At 38.9% G+C, this 16,549-nt stretch overlaps 1 protein-coding gene and 3 pseudogenes across 1 annotated transcript; 3 read left to right on the top strand and 1 right to left on the bottom strand.

Moving 5' to 3' along the window:
• Nucleotides 1-30: 30 nt before the first annotated feature.
• Nucleotides 31-5,361, top strand: LOC114581010 (annotated as a pseudogene).
• A 1,111-nt stretch (nt 5,362-6,472) lies between these two features.
• LOC110104776 lies at nt 6,473-7,964 on the top strand (annotated as a pseudogene).
• Nucleotides 7,965-10,334: 2,370 nt separating this feature from the next.
• LOC110104777 lies at nt 10,335-11,002 on the top strand (annotated as a pseudogene).
• A 4,867-nt stretch (nt 11,003-15,869) lies between these two features.
• On the bottom strand, nt 15,870-16,549 carry LOC110104779 (40S ribosomal protein S5-like). The gene has a single exon (XM_020834023.2). The coding sequence runs from the start codon at nt 16,547-16,549 to the stop codon at nt 15,944-15,946; it is 606 nt and encodes a 201-aa protein (XP_020689682.1). The 3' UTR covers nt 15,870-15,943.

The raw sequence follows: 16,549 nt of genomic DNA, 5'->3' as shown, positions 1-16,549 counted from the left end.
GAGGGGGAATGTAAGACAGAGGGGGTTGGGTAGAATAGAAGGTTGGTCCACAGTAATTGGTCCCAAGTCATTCTGGTCATGCTCCGTATGGACCGGCAAAGCAGAAAATTTATTGTTGGTGCTAATTGTATTGGACTTGGGAGAGATAGGAATAGAGTCATAAATGGAATCAAAGGAAGGGGAGTAAAGATTGGGCAGAAGAATGTTAGGCTGCACAATCGGGTTATATGGGGGTTGTGGAGGGTTCGTAGCTGTAGGTGGTTTTGGAATAGTTAGCTGAGGAGGAGGCGTGGGTCGTGGCTTACGGCTAGCGCTTCTACCCCGATGTCGAGCATTCTTAGAAATTTTAAGAGCTGAATTAGAGGGGAAAAGGGAGGGAGAATGCATGATTGGCCCACAGTGAGAACAAGCCTCAGGTTTCCAGTCATATAATAATTTAAGAGGAGAAACTTTCACATCCACATAGTAAAAGATTTCATCAGGTAGAGGGGAAGAACTCGTTACATGAATGCAAACCCTCGCAAAGGTCAACCTTCTTTTTGCAGCAGTCAAGGCATCGACAGCCAACAGAATACCAATACAACTTGATATCTATGAGTTACCTTCGGGAGTCCAAATGGAGAGGGGAAGATTCATAATTTTCACCCACAGGGGAATGGAGGGGAATTCTTCATGCTTGGATACAAATCCTGTGTCCATTTCTATAAGATGAAGGGTTTATCGAAGAAAAACCGGGGACCGCCCAACCAAGCAAACTCAAAGTCCTCCCGGGTGTTGAACTTGAGATGGAAAAATCCTTCATCCATGGTAAGGAGTGACAAGGAACGTTTTAGCTGCCAAAATTTTTTTATCGTCGCAAGTAAAGCGTCATAATAGAGTCTTTTTTTTATCGGTAACCCACCAAAGAAAGAAACCACTCCAGAGCTCCCGTAGTGAATTGTTCATTAGTAAAGAGGGTTGTAGCATTATGGTTGGGGACAAAGGAGAGGGTATTAGAAAATTCAGTAGACACTTGCGTAATGCTAGCTAGGAGATTTTTCCAGTCCAGAGGGGCCTCGGAGGAGGCTCCAGGAAAAGGGAGAGAGAGGGGGGGAAGAAGAGATTAGAGGGGGAAAATCAGCGACAACCATGAGGGAGAAACCCCTAAGGGAAGGGAACTCGAATGCCAAAACCCTAGCAAAGAATCTCTTTATATGACTAAAGCACTCAAATGCCAACAAAACTATGGCTCTTATTCAAATTACCATTTCACACTTCACGTTTGTCTTACCTCCTAAATAAAAAGGTGAAATAAATATCATACAAAAAATAGAGAATATGAATATAAAATTAGAATTGTTTTTTTAAAGTAAATTTAATTATGACAAATTCTATTTCAAAAATTGCACAAGTGTTCTCATATCCTCCTAAAGTGCTATGTGTCACATAAGATCTGTGGCCCGCTACCTGCTTCAAATTTGTCAAAGAAACATGGAGTATTATCTAACTCTTAACACTATAAAAGCAATACTACTAGAGTTGGAGTTCCACATTAACCAACATTGGTTGTTTATATGATTTTGAACTCTTAAGAAAAACTCACACACACATCACATGCGTAAGACTCGAACTAAAGGTCGCTTGGTTGGTAGACAACACTCCTAAAAGATAGACCAAGGTGAGCACCGTTAGTAGATAGCTACATTCTCTATTTCAATTCTCATGCTTTACTGATCAGCCTTATAGCCTTGTCAGCATACGAACATGTTTCTGGCAGGTATAGCAAGCTGCAGCAATTCATAAGCTCAGCGAGAACATCCACTATAGGTGGCATGTGACGTTCATAGTTCCGCAACTTCTCAAGTTTATAGAGTCTCATTTCGTCACGAGGACAATCTACAAAGTTTCTCTTATATGTTTCCCAAAACAGCAGTCTATGCAGTCTAACCCTACCTAAGATTCGATTGTTTAGCTTAATTTTTTAGATTAATATTATGATTTCACAATTTTCATATGCTGGCTCATTTGGTTGCTTGTAGTGGAATTTTATTTTGGGTTGAAAAAATAATGAAATTTAGTTATAAAAAATTTCTCAAATATAATTATTTATATTTTTATGTTTTGACTAGTTATTCGCATTCGAGCCATAGACTAGTTATTCGCATTCGAGCCATACGTCCATATTTAATGATGACTTTTCTAATTAGTAGCAGAACAATTACCCTCTTGGCACCTAAAAAAATTTTGTGTTTCGAATTTAAATTAAAATTTTAAATATTGATATGTCATACCATACTTATTTCTTTCCATTTATGTCTCTTATTCTAATTACCATTTCACGCCTCACGTTCGGTTTACCTCTAAAATAAAAAAATCCTCAAATATAGTTATTTATATTTTTATGTTTTGGCTCATTATTGGCATTGGGCATCTGCTTGTATTTAACAACTGAACAACTACCCTCTTTATACCTATAAAAAAAATCATTGTCAAATTTTCTCTATGAACGCATAACCTCTCTCGTTCTTCTCCTTCTAGCTTAACGTTGCACCTTTTCCCAGTCTTCTTCCCACCGTCGCTCACAACGCTCCTCTGTGCCTCGACAAATCCAATAGCACCGAACCTCAGAATAGCAATCATGGCAGCTGCTGCTTCTCCTGTCGCATATGTTAAGCTTTTCAATCGTTGGTCCTCGAAAGAAGTGGAAGTTTCTAACATGTCAGTAGTCGACTATATTGTGGTGAGTCCTTCGAAGCATGGTAGTTATCTTCCATACATTGTAGGACGGGACTCTCTAAAAAGGTTCAGGAAAGCACAGTGTCCAATTGTTGAAAGGTTGACAAATTCTTTGATGATGCATGGCCGGAATAATGGGAAGAAACTGAAGGATGTTTGTATTGTTAAACATGCTATGGACATCATTCATCTCCTTATTGATACAAATCCAATTCAAATCATTTTAGATGTTGTCATTAATAGTGGCCCACGTAAGGATGCTATAAGAATTGGATCTGCTGGTGTTGTTAGGCTCAGGCTATTGATATTTTCCTTCTCAGACGGGTTAATCAATCAATATATCTTCTCACAACAGGTGCCTGTTAGAGTGCTTTTTGAAATATCAAGATAATTTCTGAATGTCTTGCTAATGAATTGATTAATGTAGCTAAGGGTTCTTCCAACAGTTACGCCATCAAGAAGGATGAGATTGAACATATCCCAGAATTCATGCTTTGAGGTCCAATAATTCTTAAACGTGAACCTATGTTTGTTGGAGGGGGTAACCGTGGAGCAAAGAATGATAAGTTAGTGATCCGAACAAAGAGGTTCCCCAACTCTATAGTAAGAGTTAGGAAATGAAGCCAGCCAACTGTCATTTATCAGAATTCTGCCAAGTTTATTGTGGATAGGGTTGTTTACCCATTGGTTAAACCAAGTATAGAAATGCCCGACATAGGTAAGGTCGTGAACTCCAATATTAAAAATCAGCTTATTAAAATCCCCCAAATTATAAGTTCAAGGTTGTAAGAATTGACAAGTTGTTTACACCTATAGACTTTTTCAGGACTATTAAAGCCACGAATATTCCAAGCTGCAAGGTTAAGGAAGATCATTAATATTTAGAGTTTGAGGGGGTTACATTTTTGGCAATTTTGGCTCTTGTGTTTTTGGATTGAGGGAGACTATATGATTGGGTTTACGAGGTGGAGGGACTTTTATTAGAGGTAGACAAAGGGTCTTTAGACTAGAGCGATTGTGAAGAGTTTCCTGGGTTGATAGATTCCTGGACTTGAAGAATAATCAGGCTGGAGGAGGAAGTCATCAGGGAGGCAAAAAGTAGAGAGGCTTGATAGGTGGAGTTGGGAGAACTTGGCGGGGGAAGAAGAGATGGGGTGGAAGTGAAAGGGGGAATGTAAGACAGAGGGGGTTGGGTAGAATAGGAGGTTGGTTCACAGTAATTGGTCCCAAGTCATTCTGGTACTGCTCCGTATGGACCGGCAAAGAGGAAAATTTATTGCTGGTGCTAATTACATTGGACTTGGGATAGATAGGAAAAGAGTCAGAAATGGAATATAAGGAAAGGGAGTTTAGATTGGGCAGAAGAATGTTAGGCTGCACAATCGGGTTATGTGGGGGTTGTGGAGGGTTTGTAGCTATAGGTGGTTTTGGAATAGTTACCCGAGGAGGAGCCTTGGGTCGTGGCTTACGGCTAGCGCTTCTACCCCGAGGTCGAGCATTATTTGGAATTTTAGGAGCTGAATCAAAGGGGCAGAGGAAGGGAGAATGCATAATTGACCCACAGTGAGAACAAGCCTCAGGCTTCCAGTCATATAATAATTTAAGAGGAGAAACTTTTCCATCCACATAGTAATAGATTTCATCAGGTAGAGGGCAAGAACTCGTTACATGAATGCAAACCCTCGCGAAGGTCAACCTGCTTTTTGCGGCAGTTAGGGTATCGACAGCCAACGGAATACCAATACAACTTGCTATCTTGGAGATACCTTCGGGAGTTTAAATGGAGAGGGGAAGATTCATAATTTTTACCCACAGGGGAATGGAGGGGAATTCTTCAAGCTTTGACACAAAATCTGGTGTCCATTTATGTAAGATGAACGGTTTACCAAAGAAAAACCAGGGATCGCCCGACCAAGAAAGCTTAAAGTCCTCCCGGGTGTTGAACTTGAGCAGGAAAAACCCTTCATCCATGGTAAGGAGAGACAAGGAACCTTTTAGCTGCCAAGCTTTTTTGATCGCCGCAAGTAAAGCTTCATAATAGAGTCTTTTTGTCATCGGGTATCCCACCAAAGAAAAAAACCACTCCGGAGCTCCCATAGTGAATTGTTCATTAGTAAAGAGGGTTGTGGCATTATGGTTGGGGACAAAGGATAGGGTATTAGAAAATTTAGTAGACACTTGCGTAATGCTAGTTAGGAGATTTTTCCAGTCGAGAGGGACCTCAGAGGAGGCTCCAGGAAAAGGGAGAGAGAGAGGGGGAAGAAGAAATTAGAGGGGGAAAATCAACGACGACCATGAGGGAGAAGCCCCTATAGGGGAGGGAACTCGAATGCCAAAACCCTAGCAGAGAATCTCTTTATATGACTAAAGCACTCGAATGCCAAAAAAATTATGGCTCTTATTCCAATTACCATTTCACACTTCACGTTTGGCTTACCTCCTAAATAAATGGTGAAACAAATATCATACAAAAAATTAGAAAATATGAATATTATATTATAATTGTTTTATTTAAAGTAAATTTAGTATGACAAATTCTGTTTCAAAAATTGCACAAGTGTTCTCATATCCTCCTAAAGTGTTGTGTCATATATGATCTGTGGCCCGCTACCTGCTTCGAATTTGTCAAAGAAACATGGAGTATTATCTAACTTTTAACACTATAAAAGCAATACTACTAGAGTTGGAGTTCCACATGAACCAACATTGGCTGTTTCTAAGATTCTGAACTCTTAAGAAATACTCACACACACATCACATGCGTAAGACTCGAACTAAAGGCCGCTTGGTTGGTAGACAAAACTCCTAAAAAATAGATCAATGTGAGCACCGTTAGAAGATAGCTACATTCTCTATTTCAATTCTCATGCTTTACTGATTAGCCTTATAGCATTGCCAGCATACGAACATGTTTCTGGCAGGAATAGCAAGCTGCAGCAATTCATAAGCTCAGCGAGAACATCCACTGTCGGTGGCATGTGACATTCATAGTTCCGCAACTTCTCAAGTTTGTAGAGTCTCATTTCGTCATGAGGACAACCTGCAAAGTTTCTCTTATATGTTTTCCCAAATCAGCTGTCTGTGCAGTCTAACCTACCTAAGATTCGATTGTTCAGCTTAATTTTTTAGATTAATATTATGATTTCACAGTTTTCATTGGCTGGCTCATTTTGTTGGTTGTAGTGGAATTTTATTTTGGATTGAAAAAATAATGAAATTTTGTTATAAAAAATTCCTCAAATATAATTATTTCTATTTTTATGTTTTGGCTAGTTATTCGCATTCGAGCCATACGTCCATATTTAATGATGACTTTTCTAATTAGTAGCTGAACAGTTACCTTCTTGGCACCTAAAAAAATTTTGTGTTTCAAATTTAAATTAAAATTTTAAATATTGATATGTCATACCATACTTATCTCTTTCCATTTATGTTTCTTATTCCAATTACAATTTCACACCTCACGTTTGGTTTACGTCTAAAATAAAAAAAATCCTCAAATATAATAATTTCTATTTTTATGTTTTGGCTCGTTATTGGCATTGGTCATCTGTCTGTATTTAACAACTGAACAACTACCCTCTTTATACCTATAAAAAAAACCATCGTCAAATTTTCTCTATGAACGCATAACCTCTCTCGTTCTTCTCCTTCTAGCTTAACGTTGCACCTTTTCCCAGTCTTCTTCCCACCGTCGCTCACAACGCTCCTCTGTGCCTCGACAAATCCAACATCACCGAACCTCAGAATAACAATCATGGCAGCTGCTGCTACTCCTGTCACAGAAGTTAAGCTTTCAATCGTTGGTCCTTAAAAGAAGTGGAAGTTTCTGACATATCAGTAGTCGATTATATTGTGGTGAGTCCTTCGAAGCAAGGCAATTATCTTCCACATATTGCAGGACGGTACTCTCTAAAAAGGTTCAGGAAAGCATAGTGTCCAATTATTGAAAGGTTGACAAATTCTTTGATGATGCATGACCGGAATAATGGGAAGAAACTGAAGGCTGTTCGTATTGTTAAACATGCTATGGACATCATTCATCTCCTTATTGATACAAATCCAATTCAAATCATTTTAGATGCTGTCATTAATAGTGGCCCACGTGAGGATGCTATAAGAATTGGATCTGCTGGTGTTGTTAGGCTCAGGCTATTGATATTTCCCCTCTCAGACGGGTTAATCAATCAATATATCTTCTCACAACAGGTGCCTGTCAGAGTTCTTTATGAAATATCAAGATAATTTCTGAATGCCTTGCTGATGAATTGATTAATGTAGTAAAGGGTTCTTCCAACAGTTACGCTATCAAGAAGGATGAGATTGAACATATCCCAGAATTCATGCTTCGAGGTCCAATAATTCTTAAACATGAACCTATGTTTGTTGGAGGTAACCGTGGAGCAAAGAATGATAAGTTAGTGATCCGAACAAAGAGGTTCCCCAACTCTATAGTAAGAGTTAGGAAATGAAGCCAGCCAACTGTCATTTATTAGAATTCTGCCAAGTTTATTGTGGATAGGGTTGTCTACCCGTTGGATAAACCAAGTATAGAAATGCCCGACATAGGTAAGGTCGTGAACTCCAGTATTAAAAAACAGCTTATTAAAATCCCCCAAATTATAAGTTCAAGGTTGTAAGAATTGATTGGTTGTTTACACCTATAGACTTTTTCAGAACTAATAAAGCCACGAATATTCCAAGCTGCAAGGTTAGGGAGGTTCATTAAATTTTAGAGTTTGAGGGGGGTACATTTTTGGCAATTTTGGCTCTGGTATTTTTGGATTGAGGGAGACTAGAGGATTGGGTTTGCGAGGTAGCGGGACTTTTATTAGAGGTAGACAAAGGGTCTTTAAACTAGAGCGATTGTGAAGAGTTTCTTGGGTTGATAGATTCCTGGACTTGAAGAATAGTCGGGATGGAGGAGAAAGTCATCAGGGAGGCAAAAAGTAGAGAGACTTGATAGGTGGAGTTGGAAGAACTTGGCGGGGGAAGAAGAGATGGGGTGGAAGTGAGAGGGGGAATGTAAGACAGAGGGGGTTGGGTAGAATAGGAGGTTGGTTCACAGTAATTGGTCCCAAGTCATTCTGGTACTGCTCCGTATGGACCGGCAAAGCAGAAAATTTATTGCTGGTGCTAATTACATTGGACTTGGGAGAGATAGGAATAGAGTCAGAAATTGAATCAAAGGAAAGGGAGTTTAGATTGGGCAGAAGAATGTTAGGCTGCACAATCGGGTTATGTGGGGGTTGTGGAGGGTTCGTAGCTATAGGTGGTTTTGGAATAGTTATCCGAGGAGGAGCCATGGGTCGTGGCTTACGGCTAGCGCTTCTACCCCGAGGTCGAGCATTATTTGGAATTTTAGGAGCTGAATCAAAGGGACAGAGGGAGGGAGAATGCATGATTGACCCACAGTGAGAACAAGCCTTAGGCTTCCAGTCATATAATAATTTAAGAGGAGAAACTTTTCCATCCACATAGTAAAAGATTTCATTAGGTAGAGGGGAAGAACTCGTTACATAAATGCAAACCCTCACGAAGGTCAACCTGCTTTTTGCGGCAGTTAGGGTATCGACAGCCAACGGAATACCAATACAACTTGCTATCTTGGAGATACCTTATGGAGTTTAAATGGAGAGGGGAAGATTCATAATTTTCACCCACAGGGGAATGGAGGGGAATTCTTCAAGCTTGGACAAAAAATCTGGTGTCCATTTATGTAAGATGAACGGTTTACCAAATAAAAATCAGGGATCGCCCGACCAAGAAAGCTCAAAGTCCTCCCAGGTTTTGAACTTGAGCAGAAAAAACCCTTCATCCATGGTAAGGAAAGATAAGGAACCTTTTAGCTCCCAAGATTTTTTCATCGCCGCAAGTAAAGCTTCATAATAGAGTCTTTTTTTGATCGGGTATCCTACCAAAGAAAGAAACCACTCCGGAGCTCCCACAGTGAATTGTTCATTAGTAAAGAGGGTTGTGGCATTATGGTTGGGGACAAAGGAGAGGGTATTAGAAAATTCAGTAGACACTTGCGTAATGCTAGCTAGCAGATTTTTCCAGTCGAGAGGGGCTTTAGAGGAGGCTCTAGGAAAAGGGAGAGAGAGAGAGAGGGGGAAGAAGAGATTAGATGGGGAAAATCAACGACGACCCTGAGGGAGAAATCCCTATAGGGGAGGGAACTCGAATGCCAAAACCCTAGCAGAGAATCTCTTTATATGACTAAACCACTCGAATGCCAAAAAAATTATGGCTCTTATTCCAATTACCTTTTCACACTTCACGTTTGGCTTACCTCCTAAATAAATGGTGAAATAAATATCATATACAAAAATTAGAAAATATGAATATTAAATTAGAATTGTTTTATTTAAAGTAAATTTAATTATGATAAATTATGTTTCAAAAATTGCACAAGTGTTCTCATATCCTCCTAAAGTTCTATGTGTCACATATGATCTTTAGCTCGCTACCTGCTTCGAATTTGTCAAAGAAACATGGAGTATTATCTAACTCTTAACACTGTAAAAGCAATACTACTAGAGTTGGAGTTCCACATTAACCAACATTGGTTGTTTCTATGATTCTAAACTCTTAAGAAAAACTCACACACACATCACATGCGTAAGACTCGAATTAAAGGCCGCTTGGTTGGTACACAAAACTCCTAAAATATAGACCAAGGTGAGAACCTTTAGCATATAGCTACATTATCTATTTCAATTCTCATGCTTTACTGATCAGCCTTATAGCATTGCCAGCATACGAACATGTTTCTGGCAAGAATAGCAAGCAGCAGCAATTCATAAGCTCAGCGAGAACATCCACTATCGGTGGCATGTGACGTTCATAGTTCCGCAACTTCTCAAGTTTGTAGAGTCTTATTTCGTCATGAGGACAACTTGCAAAGTTTCTCTTATATGTTTTCCCAAAGCAGCTGTCTATGCAGCCTAACCCTACCTAAGATTCAATTGTTCAGCTTAATTTTTTAGATTAATATTATGATTTCACAGTTTTCATAAGCTGGCTCATTTGGTTGCTTGTAGTGGAATTTTATTTTAGGTTGAAAAAATAATGAAATTTTGTTATAAAAAATTCCTCAAATATAATTATTTCTATTTTTATGTTTTGACTAATTATTCGCATTCAAGCCATACGTCCATATTTAATGATGACTTTTCTAATTAGTAGCTGAACAGTTACCCTCTTGGCACCTAAAAAAATTTTGTGTTTCAAATTTAAATTCAAATTTTAAATATTGATATGCCATACCATATTTATCTCTTTCCATTTATGTTTCTTATTCGAATTACCATTTCACACCTTACATTTGGTTTACCTCTAAAATAAAAAAAATCCTCAAATATAGTTATTTCTATTTTTATGTTTTGGCTTGTTATTTGCATTGGACATCTATCTGTATTTAACAACTGAACAACTACCCTCTTTATATCTATAAAAAAAAAACCATCGTCAAATTTTCTCTATGAACGCATAACCTCTCTCGTTCTTCTCCTTCTAGCTTAATGTTGCACCTTTTCCCAGTCTTCTTCCCACCGTCGCTCACAACGCACCTCTGTGCCTCGACAAATCCAACATCACCGAACCTCAGAATAACAATCATGGTAGCTGCTACTTCTCCTGTCGCAGATGTTAAGCTTTTCAATCGTTAGTCCTCAAAAGAAGTGGAAGTTTCTAACATGTCAGTAGTCGACTATATTGCGGTGAGTCCTTCGAAGCATGGTAGTTATCTTCCACACATTGCAGGACGGTACTCTCTAAAAAGGTTCAGGAAAGCACAGTGTCCAATTGTTGAAAGGTTGACAAATTCTTTGATGATGCATGGCCGGAATAACGGGAAGAAACTGAAGGCTGTTCGTATTGTTAAACATACTATGGACATCATTCATCTCCTTATTGATACAAATCCAATTCAAATCATTTTAGATGCTATCATTAATAGTGGCCCACGTGAGGATGCTATAAGAATTGGATCTGCTGGTGTTGTTAGGCTCAGGCTATTGATATTTCCCCTCTCAGACGGGTTAATCAATCAATATATCTTCTCGCAACAGGTGCCCGTCCGAGTGATTTTTGAAATATAAAAATAATTTTTGAATGTCTTGCTGATGAATTGATTAATGTAGTAAAGGGTTCTTCCAACAGTTACGCTATCAAGAAGGATGAGATTGAACATATCCCAGAATTCATGCTTCGAGGTCCAAAGAATGATAAGTTAGTGATCCGAACAAAGAGGTTCCCCAACTCTATATTAAGAGTTAGGAAATGAAGCCAGCCAACTGTCATTTATCAGAATTCTGCCAAGTTTATTGTAGATAGGGATGTCTACCCATTGGTTAAACCAAGTATAAAAGTGCCCGACATAGGTAAGGTCGTGAACTCCAGTATTAAAAATCAACTAATTAAAATCCCCCAAATTATAAGTTCAAGGTTGTAATAATTGACAAGTTGTTTACACCTATAGACTTTTTCAGGACTATTAAAGCCACAAATATTCCAAGCTGCAAGGTTAGGGAGGATCATTAATGTTTAGAGTTTGAGGGGGTTACATTTTTGGCAATTTTGGCTCTTGTGTTTTTGGATTGAGGGAGACTAGAGGATTGGGTTTGCGAGGTGGCGAAACTTTTATTAGAGGTAGACAAAGGGTCTTTAGACTAGAGCGATTGTGAAGAGTTTCCTGGGTTGATAGATTCCTGGACTTGAAGAATAGTCGGGCTGGAGGAGGAAGTCATCAGGGAGGAAAAAAGTAGAGAGGATTGATAGGTGGAGTTGGGAGAACTTGGCGGGGGAGGAAGAGATGGGGTGGAAGTGAGAGGGGGAATGTAAGACAGAGGGGGTTGGGTAGAATAGAAGGTTGGTTCACAGTAATTGGTCCCAAGTCATTCTGGTACTGCTCCGTATGGACCGGCAAAGAAGAAAATTTATTGCTGGTGCTAATTACATTGGACTTGGGAGAGATAGGAATAGAGTCAGAAATGGAATCAAAGGAAAGGGAGTTTAGATTGGGCAGAAAAATGTTAGGCTGTACAATCGGGTTATGTGGGGGTTGTGGAGGGTTCGTATATATAGGTGGTTTTAGAATAGTTATCCGAGGAGGAGCCGTGGGTCGTCGCTTACGGCTAGCGCTTCTACCCCGAGGTCGAGCATTATTTCGAATTTTAGGAGCTCAATCAAAGTGCAGAGGGAGGGAGAATGCATGATTGACCCACAGTGAGAACAAGCCTCAGGCTTCCAGTCATATAATAATTTAAGAGGAGAAACTTTTCCATCCACAGTAAAAGATTTCATCAGGTTGAGGGGAAGAACTTGTTACATGAATGCAAACCCTCGCGAAAGTCAACCAGCTTTTTGCGGCAGTTAGGGTATCGACAGCCAACGGAATACCAATACAACTTGCTATCTTGGAGATACCTTCGGGAGTTTAAATGGAGAGGGGAAGATTCATAATTTTCACCCACAGGGGAATGGAGGGGGATTCTTTAAGCTTGGACACAAAATCAGGTGTCCATTTATGTAAGATGAACGGTTTATCAAAGAAAAACCAGGGATCGCCCGACCTAGAAAGCTCAAAGTCCTCCCGGGTGTTGAACTTGAGCAGGAAAAACCCTTCATCCATGGTAAGGAGAGACAAGGAACCTTTTAGCTGCGAAACTTTTTTGATCGCCGCAAGTAAAGCTTCATAATAGAGTCTTTTTTTGGTCGGTTATCCCACCAAAGAAAGAAACCACTCCGGAGCTCGCACAGTGAATTGTTCATTAGTAAAGAAGGTTGTGGCATTATGGTTGGGGACAAAGGAGAGGGTATTAGAAAGTTTAGAAGACACTTTCGTATTGCTAGCTAGGAGATTTTTTCAGTCGAGAGGGGCCTCAGAGGAGGCTCCAGGAAAAGGGAGAGAGAGAGGGGGAAGAAGAGATTAGAGGGGGAAAATCAACGACGACCATGAGGGAGAAGCCCCTACAGGGGAGGGAACTCGAATGCCAAAACCCTAGCAGAGAATCTCTTTATATGACTAAAGCACTCGAATGCCAAAAAAAATTATGGCTCTTATTCCAATTACCATTTCACACTTCACGTTTGACTTACCTCCTAAATAAATGATGAAACAAATATCATACAAAAAGATTGGAAAATATGAATGTTAAATTAGAATTGTTTTATTTAAAGTAAATTTAATTATGACAAATTCTGATTCAAAAATTGCACAAGTGTTCTCATATCCTCCTAAAGTGCTGCGTCACATATGATCTTTAGCTCGCTACCTGCTTCGAATTTGTCAAAAAAACATGAATTATTATCTAACTCTTAACACTATAAAAGCAATACTACTAGAGTTGGAGTTCCACATTAACCAACATTGGTTGTTTCTATGATTATGAACTTTTAAGAAAAACTCACACACACATCACATGCGTAAGACTCGAACTAAAGGCCGCTTGGTTGGTAGACAAAACTCCTAAAAATAGACCAAGGTGAGAACCGTTAGCAGATAGCTACATTATCTATTTCAATTCTCATGCTTTACTGATCAGCCTTATAGCATTGCCAGCATACGAACATGTTTCTGGCAGGATTAGCAAGCTGCAGCAATTCATAAGCTCAGCGAGAACATCCACTGTCGGTGGCATGCGACGTTCATAGTTCTGCAACTTCTCAAGTTTGTAGAGTCTCATTTCGTCACGAGGACAACCTGCAAAGTTTCTCTTATATGTTTTCCCAAAGCAGCTGTCTATGCAGTCTAACCCTACCTAAGATTCGATTGTTCAGCTTAATTTTTTAGATTAATATTATGATTTCACAGTTTTCATAAGCTGGCTCATTTGGTTGCTTGTAGTAGAATTTTATTTTGGGTTGAAAAAATAATGAAATTTTGTTATAAAAAATTCCTCAAATATAATTATTTCTATTTTTATGTTTTGACTAATTATTCGCATTCGAGCCATATTCGCAATCAAACCATACGTCCATATTTAATGATGACTTTTCTAATTAGTAGCTGAACAATTAACCTCTTCGCACCTAAAAAAATATTGTGTTTCAAATTTAAATTAAAATTTTTAATATTGATATGCCATACCATACTTATCTCTTTCCATTTATGTTTCTTATTCCAATTATCATTTCACACCTCACATTTGGTTTACCTCTAAAATAAAAAAATCCTCAAATATAGTTATTTCTATTTTTATGTTTTGGCTCGTTATTGGCATTGGGCATCTGTCTGTGTTTAACAACTGAACAACTACCCTCTTTATATCTATAAAAAAAAACCATCGTCAAATTTTCTCTATGAACGCATAACTTCTCTCGTTCTTCTCCTTCTAGCTTAACGTTGCACCTTTTCCCAGTTTTCTTCCCACCGTCGCTCACAATGCTCCTCTGTGCCTCGACAAATCCAACATCACCGAACCTCAGAATAACAATCATGGTAGCTGCTGCTTCTCCTGTCGCAGATGTTAAGCTTTTCAATCGTTAGTCCTCGAAAGAAGTGGAAGTTTCTAACATGTTAATTTTAATTGGATGTTAGGGACAACTTAGACTTAAGTCTTCTTCAAATTACAAATATTGGTTTTTTTTTCAAAAATAGTGTTAAGCATATAAAACGTAAACCCAAAAAGAAATGATTTTTCTTTTGGAAGTTTTATGGTTGTAGTTTTTTGGTTTCTTGCTTTTTGTGGCCATCTTTTGGTCTTATGGTGTGTTAATCTTTTTATGTAATGGAATTTTCTTTTGAAAAAAAATATGAATTTTTAGGGTTTATGAGAGATGAACCACAAGAAGATATTATTTTGAATCTTAGGGGCTATTTGGATACGGTTATGATTAAACTCAAGTAGGATTTAGTAAATCCTTTAAATTTGGATATACTAAATCCCAATGGTGTTAAATCCAGAAAAATGTTTGCATTGTAGAGGTTAAATTCAATTAAATTTTCATGTGCTACTTGGATAGTACTTTTAGGATTTAAAGTATTAACTAATAAAATTGTTGTCGGCTAGAATATACGCGACTATAGAGTTAAAAAGTTTCTGTCTCAGTGTTGTACGGATATCTAACACACAAACATGAGAGAAAAAACAACACCATGATTTTTACGTGGAAAACCCTGATAGGGAAAAAACCACAGGGTCACGCCGAGTTGAAAAAGTTCCACTAGTGTTTTGCTTGAGATACAAGAGGCCGACTCATCCACAAAAGTTAGGATGGTCAGATTATAATGAATCACATATGAATTGAAATTCAATTATAATGTCGGGCAGAGTTCCCGCGTCTCTTGGAAATCGGGCAGAGTTTCGGCGTCGCTTGGGCGTCGGGCCGAATTCTAGAGTCACTTTGGCATCAGGTAGAATTCCGTAGTCACTTGGGCGGAATTCTGGCGTCACTTGGGCGTTTGACAGAATTCTGGGGTCACTCGGGCGTCCGGCATAATTCCGGTGTCACTCGGGCGTCAGGCAGAACTCCGGCGGTGGTCGAGGAGTTATTCCCACCTATCCTTCTCTTCTCTACTTCTTCTCTTCTTCTTCTTGCTTGGGTCCCCTCTCATGAAAAATGAGGAGTCTATTTATAAATATTATAGAGTGGCATAGTTTGTAAATAGGTGTGAGATCAAGGGCAAATAGGGAGTGTTCGAATGGACGGCTGATAATATATTGAATCTCTTGATCATGCACGGTTCACCGTTCATCAGACATTTGAAGGTCTTAATGATGCCGGAATTTGGCAATCTTGGGCTCGTTGGATTTGTCTCGTCGAGCCGCTCGATTCAATTATAAGAACATTATATTTGGAAACCGTTTGGTAACTCAAATTATGGTTTGAACTTTTCAACTGCACTTTGAGTGCTTGATTTGGACTCATTTGGGCTCGGATTGAGTCGAATTTGGTGTCATTGAGCTCGTATTACCCAGACGTTCAGTTTGAATATAAGTTTGCTTAAATTGGAGTTCATGTGATCCCGAATTTAATTTTTGAAGTTTACAGCTTGATTTTGCCTCGAGATTCGTGCCCGATCAATATAATTTTTTGAGGATATATCAAGAATATTTTAATAACAATTATTGATGATTAATATCTAATCATATTTTAATATTAAAAAGTCTGAAAAGTACAAGTACAACCTTAAGACCATATAAGACAATATTAAATGTAATTCAAAAGGGCAAGAAATCATTTCATTTGAGGATTTGCATGTATTTTTGAAAAATTGGCTAATTCAACGATTTGCCTTTGCCACACGTTCAATCTCGTCCTTCTTCTTGATAGCGTAACTATTGGAAGAACCCTTAGCTGCATTAATCAATTCATCAGCAAGACATTCAGAAATTGTCTTGATATTTCGAAAAGCACTCTCACGAGCACCTGTTGTGAGAAGATATATTGTCTGATTAACCCGTCTGAGAGGGGAAATATCAACAGCCCGATGCCTAACAACACCAGCAGATCCAATTCTAGTAGCATCCTCACGTGGACCACTATTAATGACAGCATCTACAATGATTTGAATTGGGTTTGTATCAGTGAAGAGATGAATGATGTTCATTGCATGTTCAACAATGCGAACAGCCTTCAGTTTCTTCCCATTGTTGCGATCATGCATCATCAAAGAATTCGTCAACCTTTCAACAATTGGACATTGTGATTTCCTGAACCTTTTTACAGAGAACCGTCCTGCAGTGTGTGGAAGATAACTACCATGCTTCGGAGGATTCACCGCAATGTAGTCGGCTACTGACATGTCAGAAACCTCCACATCTTCGAAGGACCAACGATTGAAGAGCTTAACATCTGCGACAGGAGAAGCAGCAGCAGCCGCCGCCAT

This window comes from Dendrobium catenatum, unplaced genomic scaffold (assembly GCF_001605985.2).
Source record: "Dendrobium catenatum unplaced genomic scaffold, ASM160598v2 fragScaff_scaffold_1470, whole genome shotgun sequence".
NCBI classification, from domain to species: domain Eukaryota; kingdom Viridiplantae; phylum Streptophyta; class Magnoliopsida; order Asparagales; family Orchidaceae; genus Dendrobium; species Dendrobium catenatum.
Note: the sequence above shows the minus strand (reverse complement) of the source record. Positions and strands in the feature narration are given on the sequence as shown.

Coding starts and splice junctions, on each gene's coding strand:
- LOC110104779 (XM_020834023.2), bottom strand. CDS start 16,549: ATGGCGGCGGCTGCTGCTGCTTCTCCTGTCGCAGATGTTAAGCTCTTC.